This window comes from Gadus morhua, chromosome 2 (assembly GCF_902167405.1).
Source record: "Gadus morhua chromosome 2, gadMor3.0, whole genome shotgun sequence".
Classification (NCBI taxonomy): Eukaryota; Metazoa; Chordata; class Actinopteri; order Gadiformes; family Gadidae; genus Gadus; species Gadus morhua.
The window spans coordinates 23,915,865-23,934,316 of NC_044049.1; the positions used below are offsets into that span (position 1 = coordinate 23,915,865).

General features: G+C 44.7%; 2 protein-coding genes and 1 long non-coding RNA gene across 3 annotated transcripts; 2 read left to right on the forward strand and 1 right to left on the reverse strand.

The window, feature by feature from the left end:
- Nucleotides 1-3,890: 3,890 nt before the first annotated feature.
- On the forward strand, nucleotides 3,891-4,300 carry LOC115560078 (histone H2A). Its single transcript, XM_030379378.1, has one exon. It carries the CDS (start codon nucleotides 3,903-3,905, stop codon nucleotides 4,284-4,286), a length of 384 nt encoding a protein of 127 aa, XP_030235238.1. The 5' UTR covers nucleotides 3,891-3,902; the 3' UTR covers nucleotides 4,287-4,300.
- A 1,890-nt stretch (nucleotides 4,301-6,190) lies between these two features.
- LOC115560143 (histone H4) lies at nucleotides 6,191-6,560 on the forward strand. The gene has a single exon (XM_030379469.1). It carries the CDS (start codon nucleotides 6,226-6,228, stop codon nucleotides 6,535-6,537), a length of 312 nt encoding a protein of 103 aa, XP_030235329.1. The 5' UTR covers nucleotides 6,191-6,225; the 3' UTR covers nucleotides 6,538-6,560.
- A 9,805-nt stretch (nucleotides 6,561-16,365) lies between these two features.
- Nucleotides 16,366-17,382, reverse strand: LOC115560197 (uncharacterized). Its single transcript, XR_003979712.1, has 2 exons — nucleotides 17,129-17,382; nucleotides 16,366-16,902 (listed from the first exon to the last, which is right to left on the reverse strand). It is a non-coding gene; the product is annotated as an uncharacterized LOC115560197 (long non-coding RNA).
- Between the last annotated feature and the right edge of the window lie 1,070 nt (nucleotides 17,383-18,452).

Here is an 18,452-nt window from a genome sequence, read left to right on the forward strand (position 1 = left end):
ACGGGCTGATCAGCAAGGGTCACACCCTATCCCCTATGGGCTCGAGAACAACACCGTATCATCCAGAAGGAAACGGCCAGGTTTAGAGGATGAATAGGACGCTTCTACAAATGCTGAGAAACGCTCACTGAGAGACAGAAGTCTAACTGGAAAGAATCACTGAACAAACTAATGTTTGCATGCAACAGCACACTAAGTGAAGTTACAGGCTTCTCCCCTTTCTATCTCTTATTTGGGAGATCCCCAAGATTGCCTGCATGTGGACTTGCTGTTTGATTTGACCTCTCCGGAGACTGGGACTGCTGACCACAAAGAATACATGAGGAAATTGAAAGCACAGATGCAGGAGGCATACGACATATCAACAGATGAGGCAAAGAAGAGTGGTGACAGGAACAAGCAGAACCATGACAACAACAAAGTGAGGAGTTCCGTGTTGCACAAGGGCGACAGAGTCCTCATTAGGAATATGACACCCAGAGGAGGAACTATCGGCGCAATCACTGGGAGGACAGTATCAACAAAGTCATCCGTCAAGTGGGAAAAAACATGCCGATATATGAAGTCATACCCGAGCAAGGGAAAGGAAGAGGAAGTCTAATTCTGCACCGCACTCTTCTGTTGCTATGCGATAGTTTGCCCCTGGAGATCCAGTTACAACCTGCTAAACAGAAGAGGAAAGTCACACCTCAGACCAGTAAAGCCAAGGAAGTAATACATCAAGAGGATAATGAGAGTGATGACTAAGACTATGGATATTACTACATGCCCATGGGTGAGCCACTGTCTGTGATGCAACCTGTGAACACGGAAAGAGAGGATGTCAATGATGCTGAACATCAGCAGCAAAATATACCCCAGCAGCAAGATGCTCAGGACATAGGAGATATGCTGGGGGAAGAGGAGATATTGGATCAAGAGGAAATGCATGTTCAAGAGGAGCCTGTCGTGGAAGAAAGAATGTCAGCACCACCGTCACCTGTTCCAAGTGACAACAGCAAAGCAGCGCAGCACTATCAACGACCAGTGAGAGAGAGGCGACCTCCGAGAGTCTTCACATATGACCAGCTGGGCCACCCTGTATGACACAGTGCAGGACCTCCAGGCAACATCATGTACTGGTACCATCCAGTGCCCCTGCCGTATGGAGCCATGCAACCGACGGGTGGATGGATGACTACAGAGCAGCCCTTCGACTACCAGCCTGCTATCCCCAGGTACTGATTGAAGAGAACCTCCAAATTCCCCCTCTTCTCATATCCTTTGCCTAAATGTCCCACACACCCACATACATTATACATACAGTACACTCCTGGACTTTGCGAGAAGCCGAGTGCAACATCACTAACAAATATACACTAAACTCCTGGACTTGGTGATAAGTCGAGTGCTACACCACATACTCACACTCTTGGACTTTACGTCAAGCCAAGTGCAATACACAACATGCATACATTCCTTTACATTTGTTGGAACTTGAAATAAGCCAAATGCGTTCATACACATACATTCCATACACTCGTGGACTGTTGTTGAAACAACGGAGTGCCTTTTCATACGTTCGTGGACGTTTGATTAAGCTGTTGGCTTCTGAAGAAGGTTGAGTTATTTTGATATCTTCTTTATAGTTAAAATACAAAAGCTTGTAAAAGAAAAAAAAAATGGTGATGTTATTCATTCTCTGATGTCAAGGACGACATCTATTTTGAAGGGGAGTGTGTAGTAGGCTGAATATATTTTGATTTTTATATTAATATTGATTGATGCGAAAAAAACGGTTTACAAGCTATTATTTTGATTCAAAGGTATTTATTTAATGTGTTTATTTTGGTCATAAGCCATTCTCAGTATTTCCCTATTTTGTGTATCAGTGTGACTTCGTTTTCTAACAGATTACAGGATTCTATGGTCTAAAACAGTACATGATTAATCTATCATCCGGTGATCAGTATTTTGGTGAGCCGGCGACCAATTGCTCTGGTCTGCATCAAGTCTGTAGTGTGTTTGCAGTGTGTTTGCTCTTCAGATTACCTCATGTTATGAAGAAGAGACACAGCGTCGTCTGATTATTAATTCATTTAATGATCATTTCACACCCCTTTTACAGGGGTGCTACATAGGCCTACCGTTAATTTAGAATCAAAGTTTAGCCATACTACTCAACAGTGATGTTCACACGTATCAAATCTAAAGGCGATAAATACATGTTTTGTATTTATGCACTTCAGAAGAATATTGTTTACATTCACATTAATTCAAAACATCTCCTGATGTATGATGGCTATTTAAAAAGATGTACTGCCTATGTGTTATGGATTGATTTATGCGTCTAAATGAGAATTTGTTTTAAAGCAGTAGGCTATGACTATTTAGAAAAATAAGTTCTGCCTGGAGGCATTAAAAAGCCCATCCTTCGAATGTGCTACTTGACACATCGGTATATTAATAGGACCATAGTCGGAAGCTTCCCAAATTTATTTGGGTTGCTCTAAAAAGAGCCTTTGGATTTAAAGTTGTTTGGAGTCTGGTTTAACCGCCGAAGCCGTACAGGGTGCGTCCCTGCCTCTTCAGGGCATAGACAACATCCATGGCGGTGACGGTCTTCCTCTTGGCGTGCTCGGTGTAGGTGACGGCATCACGGATCACGTTCTCCAGGAACACCTTGAGGACACCGCGGGTCTCCTCGTAGATGAGGCCGGAGATACGCTTCACACCGCCACGACGAGCCAGACGGCGAATGGCGGGCATGGTGATACCCTGGATGTTATTACGCAGCATTTTACGGTGACGCTTGGCGCCTCCTTTTCCGAGCCCCTTTCCACCTTTGTTTTTTAATACATTTTATTTGAATTATGCATGAGCAAACCGCTAAAATAGTACCTACCTTTTGGTATTAAATTCTGTTTTGTGATACCAAACAACTTTCCATACAATCAATAACAGTTTAAATCTTTATTACCAACAAGCAAATTGAACAAATCCGTTGGAAAATAAACCCTGCAACCTTTAAAGTTGTAATGTTGATTGATGACCGACTTCCACAATCGTTTGAGAATGAGAACAGGGGAGGAGCTGAGTCTGACAGACTCATCAGAGAACCTTGCATTCCATGATTCGATTCACTGCTACCGGAAACTTGACTGAACGAACGATCGAACGATTCTGAACGATTCTTCTTGGCGAACTGACCGACGTGAACTCAATCAAGGAAAATAACCATCCCTAGCCCTCAACTGGTGGGGCTGTTGGCTTTCATGCAAGTGGGTGGTGGATAAGTGAAGCAGAGCCCTCTCTCTGAATGGTGAAGTGGGGAAATAACAGGCTCAGGACAGGCAGTTTGGCATCATCACCTTTTGCATATTTCTGAATTTGTGATGCTGTTTCACATGCTGCGCTGGTGGTTGTTGCAAAACATAACAAATGATCATGCTTTGCATCCCTGATGCATCTTGAGTGTCCCCTATGGTGAACTGCAACAGTTGAAAATATAAATAGTAAGTTTATTGCTCTATCATTTATAATTATAATATGTTTCCGAATAAACAAAGGTTGCAAATTGGATTTGTAAAGGTCAAAGTCAAGAGCATCATGTTGGAAGTTCCTAGCATATTGAAAAGGTATACATTTTTTAAAGAATCCGATTTTGTGTATTCCTTTTTATATCTTCTTGGTTCAGGCGTTATCGCTACTGATATAAATTATTTTAATCTGTTACTTTTAATTTAGGACCTTTCTTTCTGTCAACACTGCCACCTTAAGGGCGTGTCACATTTTTTTGTTTTGCCGTGATTGGTCTATTGTACGGAAGTTTGAGCTGGCCAATGAGCAAAGACGTTGCTCGCTATATATACCAGTCGGACGCTGATGTGAACACTTTGAATCAATTTAAATACTTATTTAACATGTCTGGAAGAGGAAAGACCGGAGGTAAAGCAAGGGCGAAGGCCAAGACCCGGTCATCCCGTGCCGGGCTCCAGTTCCCCGTTGGCCGTGTGCACAGACTTCTTCGCAAAGGAAACTATGCCCATCGCGTCGGAGCCGGCGCTCCCGTCTACCTGGCTGCCGTGCTTGAGTATTTGACCGCTGAGATCCTGGAATTGGCCGGTAACGCCGCCCGTGACAACAAGAAGACCCGCATCATCCCCCGCCATCTGCAGCTGGCCGTGCGTAACGATGAAGAGCTCAACAAACTCCTCGGTGGAGTGACCATCGCTCAGGGCGGTGTGCTGCCTAACATCCAGGCCGTCCTTCTTCCCAAGAAGACCGAGAAGCCCGCCAAGAAGTAAACTGAAAACCCATCTACAAGCTACAAAAGGCTCTTTTTAGAGCCACTCAAATCTACTAAGAGATATTCCGTCCAGAAAGTCAACTGAAATAATAATCTCAAATGATTAGAAGGAGGATGCCCCATTCAGATCATCTTAAAATTTTTACATTTACTTAACTGTTAATTGGCGTAGTTTCAGGAAAGGCGGGACATAGGCTAATACATCAAAACAAGATAAGGCAAGGCAACTTTATTTATGTAGCACTTTTCATACACAAGGCAGACTCAAAGTGCTTCACATATAAACATTGTCATACAATAAAATAATTGATAAGTAGGCCTAAAAGAAAAACATGCAAAGAAATGGGTAAAATAGAAAAAGGCATTTTAGTATTAAAATAGAAAATAAAGGCAAAGTTAAAAAAGCTCTTTAGAAAGTGCAATGTATTTAAGATTTTAGCAGAAAGCTATAGCAAACATAAAAGTCTTCAGTCTTGTTTTAAAGGTGCTCAGAGTTGGGGCAAGTCTTAAATCCTCTGGGAGTTTATTCCAGCTATTTGTTGCATAGTAACTAAATCCTGCTTTCCCATGTTTTGTGTTTACTCTGGGGATAATTAACAGATTGGTCTCAGAGGATCTTAGTGGTCTAGAAGGCTGATGTAGCGTAAGCATATCAGTTAAATATTTTGGGCCTAAACCATGTAGGGATTTATAGGTTAGCAACATGATTTTAAAATCAATTCTCTGACCTACAGGAAGCCAATGTAACGATTTCAGAATTGGTGTAATATGATCAAATTTTTTGGTCTTTGTTAGAAGAACTCTAGCAGCAGCATTCTGAACAAGCTGAAGCTTCCTCAGAGTTTGTTTTGGGAGACCTGTGAGGAGACCATTGCAGTAATCAAGCTTACTAGTGATAAAGGCATGTACAAGTTTTTGTAAGTCTTCGGTGGACATGAGCCCTCTAAGTCTTGCTACATTTTTAAGGTGATAATATGCTGATAAAGTCAAGATAAAGGCAATCATCTGAAGCTTCAAGTGGTCAATAATTATGTTGATATGGTCCCTGAGGTTTGCTCAGAGTATCACGCTTAAGAGAATTATTTTCTCAATATGTAAACCCTTTATTTGTGGTAAACATGATGAATGGCATAACATTAAGCTGCTCCAATGAGCTTTCAATGTCTCACGTCTCCATTAAAAGGAAGATGTGCTAAAACGCCGGTTGTAAAAGGGTAATGTTTCATGGGGTAAAGCTTTGCTAGGTATTTATTTGTTCTTTATTACATTGTAGGTTTAGCCTACTGCTGATTCATTTATGTTGATTATTTATTTGTATACAATGCGAGTAGCCTATAGGCCTATGCTAGATTCCTCCCCCCACTACGACGGCATTTAGTAGCCTAATTCCAACTATAAATTGTAAACGTTATTAGTATGATTTTGATAGCATGGTTTTCTTTCTTCATGCACCCACTAGGATACATTGCTTGATTACAAAAACATAAAGCTTAACAACTGAAACCGGTTTAGGTGATATAACTTTATTGTTTGTTTTCTTTGTAAAATGCCTGTTTGGAAAATTTGTGTCAGACACAACACGAATATGCCAAATGAATCTCATCACACTAGGAAACCCTTATCGTATTCTTCATATAATTTAGATGAAGGCTTATTCACTAAACAGTTTTTTTTACAAGCTGTTTTATCGATATGCTACGAAAGCCATCGCCCGCTCCAAGTTACATTAATTCGTGGGTTATGACTTTATTTTTAATCTAGTTGTGTAAAGGGAGGGTCCTGTGCTGAATAAAGGGCAATGGGAGTGGCCTGTAGAGAATGGGAGGGATCTGTAACAGTAGGCTGCCCTGAATCTCTCGAAGGTCCTCAGGAAGCCTTTATAAAGTCAGAGCGCTCGTTCAGTGGCACATTTAGTAGACTCCCAAAGCTTCTCGAACATGTCTGGACGCGGGAAAGGAGGAAAGGGGCTCGGAAAAGGAGGCGCCAAGCGTCACCGTAAAGTGCTGCGTGATAACATCCAGGGTATCACCAAGCCCGCCATCCGCCGTCTGGCTCGTCGTGGCGGTGTGAAGCGTATCTCGGGCCTCATCTACGAGGAGACCCGCGGTGTCCTCAAGGTGTTCCTTGAGAACGTGATCCGTGATGCCGTCACCTACACCGAGCACGCCAAGAGGAAGACCGTCACCGCCATGGATGTTGTCTATGCTCTGAAGAGGCAGGGACGTACCCTGTACGGCTTCGGCGGTTAAACCATTTTCGACCAACTATAAATCCAAAGGCTCTTTTAAGAGCCAACCAAATAATTCTAAGAGACTTTTCTTACCATGAGCTACGAATTGGTACGCACTGAATAATTGATATAGACCTTTTGTATCGGTTGGTGTTAATGCCACAATATCTATAACTTGGAATGCCTGTTTTGAAAATAGTAAACTGACCTGAAGTCAGATGGCAGCTTATTTTAGAGGTTTCAACATTTTGCTTACTTTCCTCACATTTAGTAGCATGGGTCGACCCATGCTGCCGTGCCCGCGATTTCATTTCGCGCTGCGAGGCAGCCTGGATTCCATGGATCAGATTTTCGCCTGAGATAGGTAACCAATCACGGAACGAGGAGGGACGGCAAGACGATGACGACATAATGCAACGCACCGAAGCTTGTAGTTTACGGATCCAAAATGGCAGCAGGCGCGTTTCCTTTGGTATTCTAAATAGTTTAGAACGCACGTTTATTTAAAAAAAAATATCAACTTTCAGCGTTAAACTCTTTCATTACCAAGAATGATGTCTTTGCCCTTCTACCAACAGGCTTTGATTGGCTAAGAGCTACGTACAGACTCATATGATAGACAGCTCTCGTTTACGGACATCTTTATGCACGGTGTTTCGTTTGTTTACAGCCTGCGCGCAACGTGATTCCGGGCCAGACGTTAGCGATTGGTTATGGCAGATCCAGAGTGGCACTGGGCAGATCCAATAGTTGTAAACTTCAACAGACACCCGCCTTCAAGTGAGTTAACGTTTGTCAATTGAGGAGGTCCAGACTCTCTGTGCAAATTAAATGAAGTAAGAGCCTGGTAGGACCAGGCTAGGTCTACACAATACTCTTCATTATATTAATTCTAATAATACTCACTTAATGAGCAATCCTACCTGTACACTCTAGACCAGGGTCCCGTTTCCCGAAAGCATCTTTAGCCTAAGTGGATCGCAGAGTGGGTCGTACGAGCATCGTACAGTTTTCACACCGTTTCCCGAAAGCATCTTTGGTAACGAACGTCTTGAAAACGCTCGTAGCTAACGAGTGCTCCAGGGTACTCGTAGGACGCTAAGAGCCTTGTTAGCCTACTATAGCCTCAGTGGCGTAACCAGCGGACATTCCTAGTATTGGATGCGTTTTATTATAACTCATTGGTGATGGTGTATCACGTGCGTCTGAGCCTAATGTGGGCCATTATGTTCTTAGTTTGAGAGAGACAGTCCCGGAAATGTTTGAGCAGGCAGGGCACTTAAAATGTGTGAGAGAAAGTGGGGGGGATTTGTGCAGGCTAGGCTACTCATAAAACGTAGCCTAAAATAATGTAAAAAAATAAATAATAATAATAATAATAAAATAATTAATTATAAAAAAATAAAAATAAATGCAAAGGAGCAGGCAAAAGGCTGGGATATGGTGGCGATTGGTCACGTTGACGGGAATGTTTAGTGACATGTGGGAGGGTGGAGGGGGTTAAAAAAAAGTCTCAATCACTCTTCGACGTGCATGAAAACCAGCCGCGTAGTTATGAGGGAGGCCGTCCTCACACCGATCTTCCTCGTCGTCATCGTCCTCAATGTCCTCCGGTTCAACCAAAGCTACCCCAGCCTTAGCTACAATGTTGTGCAACATAGCTGTCACACATATCACAGCGCATGACTTGGCCGGCGAAAACTGGAGCCCTCCGCTGGACTTGTGAAGGCATCTAATGCCGCGTTTCCACTGCAGGGTGCGGAACGGATCGGATCGCAAAGGGGCGGTAGGGAGGGGGCGGTATAGCCCAGCTCAGTTCCGAGGTCGCGTTTCCACCGCCGACAGTACCCTTTGTGGTAGGCCGGATGTCGATCGCCGCGGCAGCTACGTAAACATCGTAAACAACGTCTTCCTCCGCAAGAATGCAGACGAACGTCTCCACCTCCTTGTTCGCCCAAGCAAGCTTTTTACGCGACATGTTAATTGTAAAGAATAATACCTCGAGGCTACTGTTTGTTTGTTTTTATCCCCGCGTCACCCGGAAGTGACGATTCTGTCGACCAATCAACGGAGGGGGGGTGTAGCTAGAATTCCAGGGTACCCTTTCAGGCGTCTGGTCTCGTTTTGGGTACCGCAACGGAGGAGTCCCTAAAATGGGGTCGGAACGGGTACGGCAAAGTCCGGGTCACGCCCACTTTTGGCGGTGGAAACGCGATCCGACCCGCACCTTTGCGATCCGATCCGTTCCGCACCCTGCATTGGAAATGCGCCATAAAGCGCAACTTCCACCTCCCGATCGTGCGCTCAGGATTAGGACTGATATATATGTCGGCCTAGGCTTAATCAATTGTGTTTTAATATCTTTAGCATTCATATTATTGCAATCTATTCTTTTCGTAGGCTACTCAGCGGTTGGCCTTGATGGGGAGATATTTTAACCCTTTTTAACCCCATTTTCCTCCGACATTCCTGCGTCTCCCCCTGCGTCATAGCCCGTTTCAGCACCATGTCAGTAGACAGGTACAATCCTACGATCGTCGTGAGTGCAGCGAATGCGCGTTCACGTTAAGAGGAGTTTCGGGAAACGCTCCAAAGAAATTATCGATGGTTCGAAAGATCCATCGAGAGAATGATCTTACGAGCGAAGATCCATCGATATCGGGAAACGGGGCCCTGTGGGCTCATGGCTGGTGCTTGGTGATGCATCTTGTATCTGAGGGGCTACGAGACAAAGTTTATGGCCAGTTATGTGGCGTCACATCATAATATTATTTTAATTATGTAACGTTAGGTTAGACGTATATGTTACAACGCCACGCAATTCATTGACTTGATAGGCTAATTAATTCACTTGAACGGTGCAGGTAAAGTTGCATTGTGTTCAAAATCTTGTCTTACCCGTTTCATTGTTTTCATTGGTCGTTTTAGACCGCGAGCGCGTTTGATTAAAAAAGCTGCCGATTTTTGCACATTTGGCTTCATGTGTCTCCAGGGCTTTTCACTTTTTAATCCTCGCTTTTTCTGCGCCACCATTTTGCATTATTATTTTTCTTGCACTTCTGGGGTTGGAGCTAGGCTACAAACACCACTGAAAGTGTGCGGTGTGCACAGACGTTACGTCAGGCTGCGTCTGTGTCTGTTTCTTGTTGGTGGGCGTGCCCTTAACCTGCGTCCGCGTCCCAGTTTCATTGACATAATCAAACAGACCGCTAACTCCCTGATATGATGACAGATGATAGAATAAAAGAGCTGCAAGTGGAGACGGCCCAGCAACAGCGGTAACAGCTTAAATAACCTAGACCTAGGAACAAAATAACAAAATTAATAAAAATAATAATTGAACACTGGCCCTCGCGGCCCAAAAGTCCGACCGGCTCACCGGGAATTGTCCCGGTCCTCCCAATTAGCCACTCCGGGCCTGCTCACCGCAGTAATCAGGACAACGCGACTAGCCCCTAAAGCCCTAAATGTAAATCTTAAATGTATATCTAAATGTTAACTATACATCTAAATGTTAATTCTAAATCTTAATTTTATGTCTAAATGTCATGCCAATGTAATTGGACAAAGATTTTATATGTTCATCAACACCTGGCTCATTAGACCCCATTCAATTTGCCTATCGACCCAATAGAAGTACTGATGATGCCATATCCCATGTCCTCCACACCACTCTCTCCCACCTGGATGAAGGGAAGGGGAATTACGCACGCCTGCTGTTCATTGACTATAGCTCGGCCTTGAACATCATTGTGCCAAATATTTTAGTCACCAAACTCAAACATCTAGGTCTTAATACATCTCTCTGCTCCTGGGTTCTCAGCTTTTTGACGGACAGGCCACAGGTGGTGAAGATTGGGAGCTGCATGTCGAATACAGTCACTCTCAACATTGGTGCCCCCCAAGGATGTGTTCTAAGCCCCCTGCTTTATTCCCTATACACCCATGATTGTACAGCCAATTACAACTCAAACTCTATTGTCAAATTTGCGGATGATACAGTAGTGATTGGACTCATCTCCAACCACGATGTTGCAGCCTACCTAAATGAAATTAAGATGCTGACCTCATGGTGCAATGACAACAGCCTTGAACTAAACATTGCCAAAACAAAGGAATTGGTGGTTGACTTCAGATGGGACCAGCCGAGGCTACATCACACACCACTAAACATCCATGGTGCCCTGGTGGAGACAGTGAGTCACTTTAAATATCTGGGAGTAGTCATGTGTACGGACCTTTCATGGACATCACACATCTCCAACCTGCTGAAAATAGCAAGACAGCGTCTGTACCATCTTAGAAAGCTGAACAAATTCAGAATATCCAGAGAGCTGCAGAAAACATTCTACACAATAAAGTCTGTTTTTTCTTGAAATATCACAACCTGGTACGGAAATAGCAACTCTCAGGATAAGAAGGCCTTGCATAGAGTAATCAGGGGCCGTATTCACAAAGCATTTTATATTACCGCTAGGAGTGCTCCTATCTCGCGCTAAAACATTTTACGTAGGAGTTTTTTCTTAAAAGTTATTCACAAAGCCGCTGAGACCTACTCTTACTAAGGATAAAACGCAAAGAGTGAACTAAGAGTGACGCACCGTTACTATGGATTACGTCAATTCTCGTGCACAAGTTTAGAAGCAGTCAGTTCGGTGATTGGTTGTTCAGACGAGCCCACTGAATCACCGAAAAACAAGGAAATAGGAGCGTGTGACAGCGAGAAACACCTCTTTACTAAAGACGGCTGTTTTCTCCCCACACAGTTAACGCCGGAGCCTACCGGCTCGGCCATAACTGTTTCGCACACATCTTCTGCTACGTATGGGCGGGTCGTCAGTACACCTCGTGTCATTGGTCGAGCTAGCCCTTCATTGATTTTAAAAAGGCAACCTCGCCCTGCTTACCAGCCCCGCCCACCTCCATCGCAGGCAGCGGCGAGCGGCCAGCAAGAGCCTCGGACAGCGGGCTGATGGGGCGATGTCCCGCCCCACAAGCGCCGACTATTACGGGGCAAGGAACGAGCGTGTGACAGCGAGAAACACCTCTTTACTAAAGACGGCTGTTTTCTCCCCACACAGTTGACACCGGAGCCTGCCGGCCCGGCCATAACTGTTTCACACGCATCTCCCGCCACATATAGGCAGGCCGTCAATAAACCTCGATCGAGCCAGACCTTCATAACCTTTACAAAGGCAGCCTCGCCCGGCTTACCAGCCCCGCCTGCCTCCATCGCAGGCTGCGGCGAGTGGCCGGCAACGGCCACGGGCAGCGGGCTCATGGAGCGATGTCCCGCCCCACGAGCGCCGGCAATTACGGGGCGAGGGAGAAACGTGTGACAGCGAGAAACACCTCTTTACTAAAGACGGCTGTTTTTCCCCACACAGCCTGGCCATAACTGTTTCACACGCATTCCCCCCCCACACATAGGCAGGCCGTCAATAAACTTTGTATTATTGATCAAGCAGCCCCACATTACTTTACCCTCACCACGTCATGCCTGGCATGACATGTGGCGAGACGGCCGCTAAAACGAGCTCTCTGTCTACGAATGACACGCAGCTCGTTCACAGTGTCAGCAGTCTGCTGCCCAGTCACATTGTTATTCCTCCTCCATGCACCCTGGCCAAATGGATGGGCAGGCTGATCAGCAAGGGTCACACCCGCAGTTCACCTCCGTTACGCGGAGGTGAACTTGTGGAATTGTGAAAACAACGCTGTCATCCAAGGATCAACAGCTGTCGTGTTTCTGGTACTGATCGGGAAAAGTTGGTGTTTTTGTGGATGTGTGGAGCTCCATCTGGGTAGTATTTAATGGCGATGGCGAATTCTGAGAGTGTTAAGAATCTGCCACTTATTGTATATTGCAGGGTGTGTGTTCGTGCTCCGTGATTCATGAAAAATAATTTGTGATATCAGGTACCTAGGATTGCATCTGCAAGTGGATTCTTAATTTCTTTCTTAGCTTTGGGCAGGCTGTGAGTGGATGGGACGAGGACCCAATCACATTGCAGACATAAGGTATCAATTCTCCAAAATCTTAAGGGAAAATATAGTCATAGTTTAGGGTCTGAAGATTTCAAAAACAATATTTAAAGTTGATACCTACATCCGCTCATTTTGATATTCATCTTTGTTTCGTCCAATATGAAAAATGTATTATCACATTGGCCTATACACACCCACCCTGATGGGAGTGGGTACTGATAAAATATTTAACAATTGTTCATGAATCACTACCGCCGATAGTGTTATTATAGCCTACTACAAGTGTAGGTACAATGTAAACTGATACGTTCTATGTCGTATAGGCTTCGCCTTTTAAGGGTATCGCTATTTGGTTATCCCTAGGTGTGCGCCGTAGCACTGAAAATGTGTATTCCCCGCCCATCAACAGCGTGGGCCTCAATCACATCACGTACGCAGTTCGCGGGCGCCGGCGGATGTTCTGCTCCCTTTTTCTTCAGGACGATCCTGTAGCATGCTGAAGTAAATAAATACTAGATATTATGAACTCGAAGACGATCCGCATCTGCAAGACATGCAACACGGGTTACATCTTGCCGTATGGCGGCCATGAGCTGTGCGGGGGCTGCCTTGGGCATGAACATGCCGTCTTGGCGATCTCGCCGCTCTGTCTGTGTCGGCATTGTGCGGCGCTCCGTCTTCCAGGTCAGGAAGACGGAGGGTCTGACAGACCGGGGTTTCAGGGCGGTACCGCCGCTGGATCCTGCTCTGTGTGCTGTCTTTAGAGTGAAGCCGGGGCTCAGTGACCGCTGGCCCACTCATAAAGACCTGCTGACGGCTAAGCTTACAGACAGAGCGCATCAGTGTATGATGCAGCAAGAGGCTGTTATGAATAACATCGCCCTGCTGTCACATAACATGGCGGCTGACCCTCATCGTCTGGCCGAACAGGCAGTCGACGTGACGAAAACCACCCGGGCAGCAGCGCTCCGCTCCAGGCTCCCGTCGCCGCCATAGGTCCCCGACAGCCACTGACGTGGCGCCGCCGGCAGCTCCTCCTCTTGGCCCCCAGGCTTAACAGCCCCGCCTGCCTCCGTCGCAGGCTATGGCGAGCGGCCAGCAAAGGCCCCGGGCAGCGGGCTCATGGGGCTATGTCCCACCCCACATGCGCCGGCGAAGGCAATTACGGGGCGAGGGAGAAGCGTGTGACAGCGAGAAACACCTCTTTACTAAAGACGGCTGTTTTCTCCCCACACCCCAGTTGACGCCGGCCATAACTGTTTCACACGCATCTCTCGCTACATATAGGCAGGCCGTCAATAAACCTCGTATTATTGATCGAGCCAGCCCTTCATTGCTTTTTAAAAGGCAACCTTGCCCGGCTAACCAGCCCCGCCCGCCTCCATCGCAGGCCGCGGCGAGCGGCCAGCAAAGGCCCCGGGCAGCGGGTTAATGGGGCGATGCCCCGCCCCGCAAGCGCCGGCGAGGGAGAAGCGTGTGACAGCGAGAAACACCTCTTTACTAAAGACGGCTTCTCCCCACACACCAGCTAACGCCGGAGCCTACCGGCTCGGCCATAACTGTATCACGCGCATCTCTCGCTACATATAGGCAGGCCGTCAATAAACCTCGTATTATTGATCGAGCCAGCCATTTATTACCTTTACAAAGGCAGCCTCGCCCGGCTTAGCAGCCCCGCCCACCTCTATCGCAGGCTGCGGCGAGCGGCCACCAAAGGCCTCGGGCAGCGGGCTCACAAACGCTGGCTATTACGGGGCTAGGGAGAAGCGTGTGACAGCGAGAAACACCTTTTTACTAAAGACAGCTGTTTTCTCCCTAGACAGTTAATGCCGAAGCCTATTGGCCCGGCCAGAACTGTTTCAAACGCATCTCCCACCACATATAGGCAGGCCAGGCCGTCAGTAAACCTCGTATTATTGATCGAGCCAGCCCTACATTACTTTCCCCTTACCACATCATGCCTGGCATGACAGGTGGCGAGACGGCCGCTAAAAGGAGCAGGCATGGCATGCCTCTGTTAAGGACACACTCACCATGCCATTTTGGGCAGAGCTCCCCATGGGCTGTGAGGAGGACTCCTCCCCTCGCAGCGGCGTTAGGGGCTCAGGTGTGGCTCGTTTCCCTGACAGCCGCGTCAAAACAAGAGGCTGCACAGCCGTTTTCAGATTTTACTCAGAATGGCTGAACGCATGCACCCTGGCCAAATGGATGGACGGGCTGATCAGCAAGGGTCACACCAGTGTTAATTTTGTCAGCTATTTTAGATTTAGTCTTAGTCTTAGTCTTTTGACGAAAATGCTTAGTATATTTAGACACATTTTAGTCATTGTTTTCCTTTGTAGTTTTAGTCTAGTTTTAGTCGACGAAAATTCCTTACATTTAAGTCAACTTTTGGTCATTACTTTTAGTCAAAATGTTTTCTTTTTTTAAACTAGTTCAATTAGGCTAACCCTATATAGGCTATATGGACACCTGCTAAGTTGTTCCACTCAAATAGAGTACTAAAGTGAAAACGTTACGTTGTAAACAACCGAACGAGAGATGGTGTTCTCCATTGCTTCCATGTGTTGTTTCTTTCAAAATTAAAATAAATCAATTTCAAGAGGTGAAAATCACTACCAATCGAAAAATGTTGAGGCGTTCATGTATTCCCCTGGGGTATTAAAAGGAAACGTTTGTAAACGTTAGTTTAGTTTAGTTTTTTTTTTTATATGAAGACAATCTATTCTCAATATTACTTACATCATTGGTAAAGCAAACTCACAAATCAATTCGCAAAAAGATTGTTCCTTTTCTATAAAAGGTTTGTGTGCCATAGGATTTCCCCTTGTTAATTTGGTTGTGTAGAACCGAAAATCTGTTGCTCTCGAAACGTGACGTCACATTTTACTACTCTTGTCTGTTCAGCCTTCAAAACGATAGCTGGTAAATTGTGAAAAATGCATTAAACTGTAATCAGAAAACGCGGTTATATGCTATAAACCCGATAGTATCTTGGGTATAAAGGCTGGGACGAATTTCAAAGTCCACCTTATGTTGAAGTATAGACCGTGGCGATTCCCATTGAAACGAATGGCGCGGTGATTTTCTTCAAAACGAGAGCCGGTAAATTGTGAAAAATGAATTAAACTTTAATCAGACAACGCGGTTATATGCTATAGACCCTAGTATCTGTGGAATAAAAGCTGGGAAGAATTTCGAATCATGTACAATGCATAACGTTAGCTCATAGCTGAGTGGACCATACCTCCCGTTGCCAAGTCGTAGCTAAGGTCCGTCCTATTTACTGGAGGAGTGAACAGTTGCATAAGAACCTTACGGGAGTGTACTGATTGGAAAATATCGTGCATTTTGAATGTCCAAACAGCACACCAATAACATTTTCGTCCTGTCTCGTCTCGTCAACGAAAACAAAATGACATTTCGTCATCGTTTTTATTATCACAGATCTATTTTTAGCTCGTCAACGTCTCGTCTTAGTCACGTAAAAAAAAGGTCGTTGACGAACATTTTTCGTCATATTTTTCGTTAACGAAATTAACACTGGGTCACACCCTATCCCCTGGGCTCGAGAACAACACCGTATCATCCAGAAGGAAACGGCCAGGTTTAGAGGATGAATAGGACGCTTCTACAAATGCTGAGAAACGCTCACTGAGAGACAGAAGTCTAACTGGAAAGAATCACTGAACAAACTAATGTTTGCATGCAACAGCACACTAAGTGGAGTTACAGGCTTCTCCCCTTTCTATCTCTTTGTAACCCTTGTCCCATGTAGTTAAATAATAAATCTAGAGTGGTTAATACAATAAGACTGGGCCTGGGCTCGTTGTAGGAAACTACAACTTTGATTCATATGTTACTGTTGGATAATTTTAATAAATGACCACCACAACTGTATTTTAAATGTAAAAGTATTCAATCACATATTTATTCACAAAATGAAATACTAGTCGAATGTATTTTAGGAAAAGAAAACAAATAAACAAATAAAATAAATAAAATCAGATGCACGGGATTCTCCAATTTACAACAATGCAAACTCAATGTACCACACACAATCAAATTAACAACACACTTTAAATTAGGTTAACCCGTTGCAGGCCTGTTAGTTGAAGCTTGTGTGCGGTGGGGCCTAAAAACTGTACTGGCCGCTTCACTCAGCTTGAGCTCAAAATAAAAGCACGTGCAATGTGTAAATCAGTACTCACGAATCCAGGGTGTAATTAGTAGGGGCAGAAAGGGATTGGGGGATGATATTCTCACGAAGATAATGGCAATGGCGGTGGCAATCCAAACACACACGTGGGCAATGGCGGTGGCGAAGTCACAAGGAAGAAAACACAGAAAACAGCAGGGCCATCTGCTGGAAACCCCTCTCTCCAACGTCCAGCTCCTTTAAGCATATTATCCAATGAGCCATAATATCAAACACTATTTCATATCGAACTAGCATTAGCTTTGCGTTAACTTAAGTCACAATACAAAACTACGATATGCGGGCACATTAACACAGAATGCTACCGCTAACTAGCACGTCGCTAACCGCGTTACACATCCAGTACTCTTACTTACTATAACAGTTAGATATAGCACAATGGAGGCATACACATCGTATTCACCTTTTTGCAGGTCACAAAGAAGTTTAAATCAGGACCACGAGTAGTCGACCTCACGATAAAACTTAACTGCTTCCCACACTACGATGCCTCCTCTTAGCTCTCAGTCCGGTCAGGTTTCTTTCTCTACATGTGCTCACTACTCCCCACGCTAACCTGCTGCACTAGTCCCGCCCTTTACACGTTGAGACTTTATTCGGATTGGCTTGTGAAGTTTTAATACAACCAAAGACAAAACAAATTAAATGATTTACGTGTGACAGGTAAAAGGTTAAATTAAACATAAACACGGCTTCTTCCTCTTTTATATCCTGAATTCACAAATATTTTAGCCTTGATAAACTTAAAGACCTTTATATTAATTTATCTTTTAACTGTAAATAGTTTTATTAAACGTATTATATTTATGCTTTTAATCCGCACACATTTTAACCCATTTTATTATTATGAACTCTATTTATTTATGAACATTAAACACAGCATTTTATTATACTGTTAATTATTTTTTATGCTCTGTAACTTGTGGTTTTTGTACAGGGCTACACCCTCCCTCTTCTGAACGTGTAGATGTCCTCATCACACCTTTTGTCTCTCTTTAACTTGGAAGATTTTTGTACAGAGCTACACCCTCCCTCTTCTGAACGTGTAGATGTCCTCATCACACCTTTTGTCTCTCTTCAACTTGGAAGGGTGTTTTTTGTTCTCCTCCTCCATGTACCTTTTGGATGTTTTGGACTTTTTCCTTGATTTGTTGTCTTGGTTTGGAGGGTTTAACTTGAGTTGGATGACCATGCCATGGTGCATGATGGTAACTGGTTCACAAGATGGATGACCAGGTCTCTCATAAGTGAATCTCATAGATGGCTTTGGTTTTCTCAGGGATTTCCGGATTGTAGAAAACCTTTCACTTTCACTTCTAGCGCTTTTGGCAGCTTTATCACGTCTGGCTCTGTTTAACAGAGGTGAGCTTGCTCCCTCTTCTGAATCTTGCAAATCTTCCGCAGATTCAGTATATGTCTCTTGGACATAAGAGTGTGACAGAGGACGTGCAGCACCTTCAGGCGGTTCCTCATACTCCGTTTCTGTAAGTTGTTGATTTTCTGCAGCTTCACAGTTTTCCTCTTCAGAGTTTTCACTTTCTTCAGAACTCTGACTCTGTTCATCCTCCACAGGTTGATCTATCATGTTTAATCGTTTCCTGACCTCATCCACATCAAAATCTGGAGGATTGTGGACAGTTTCAAACTCTGAGCCTGAGGACTCTGTGTCACTTTCTTCAGACTTGGTTGATAGATGTTTCCGGGTAAGTTGAGCTCTTGTTACAGGT

Bases quoted from the DNA above. Each gene is read 5' to 3' on its own strand.
- LOC115560078 (XM_030379378.1), top strand. From the start codon at position 3,903: ATGTCTGGAAGAGGAAAGACCGGAGGTAAAGCAAGGGCGAAGGCCAAG.
- LOC115560143 (XM_030379469.1), top strand. From the start codon at position 6,226: ATGTCTGGACGCGGGAAAGGAGGAAAGGGGCTCGGAAAAGGAGGCGCC.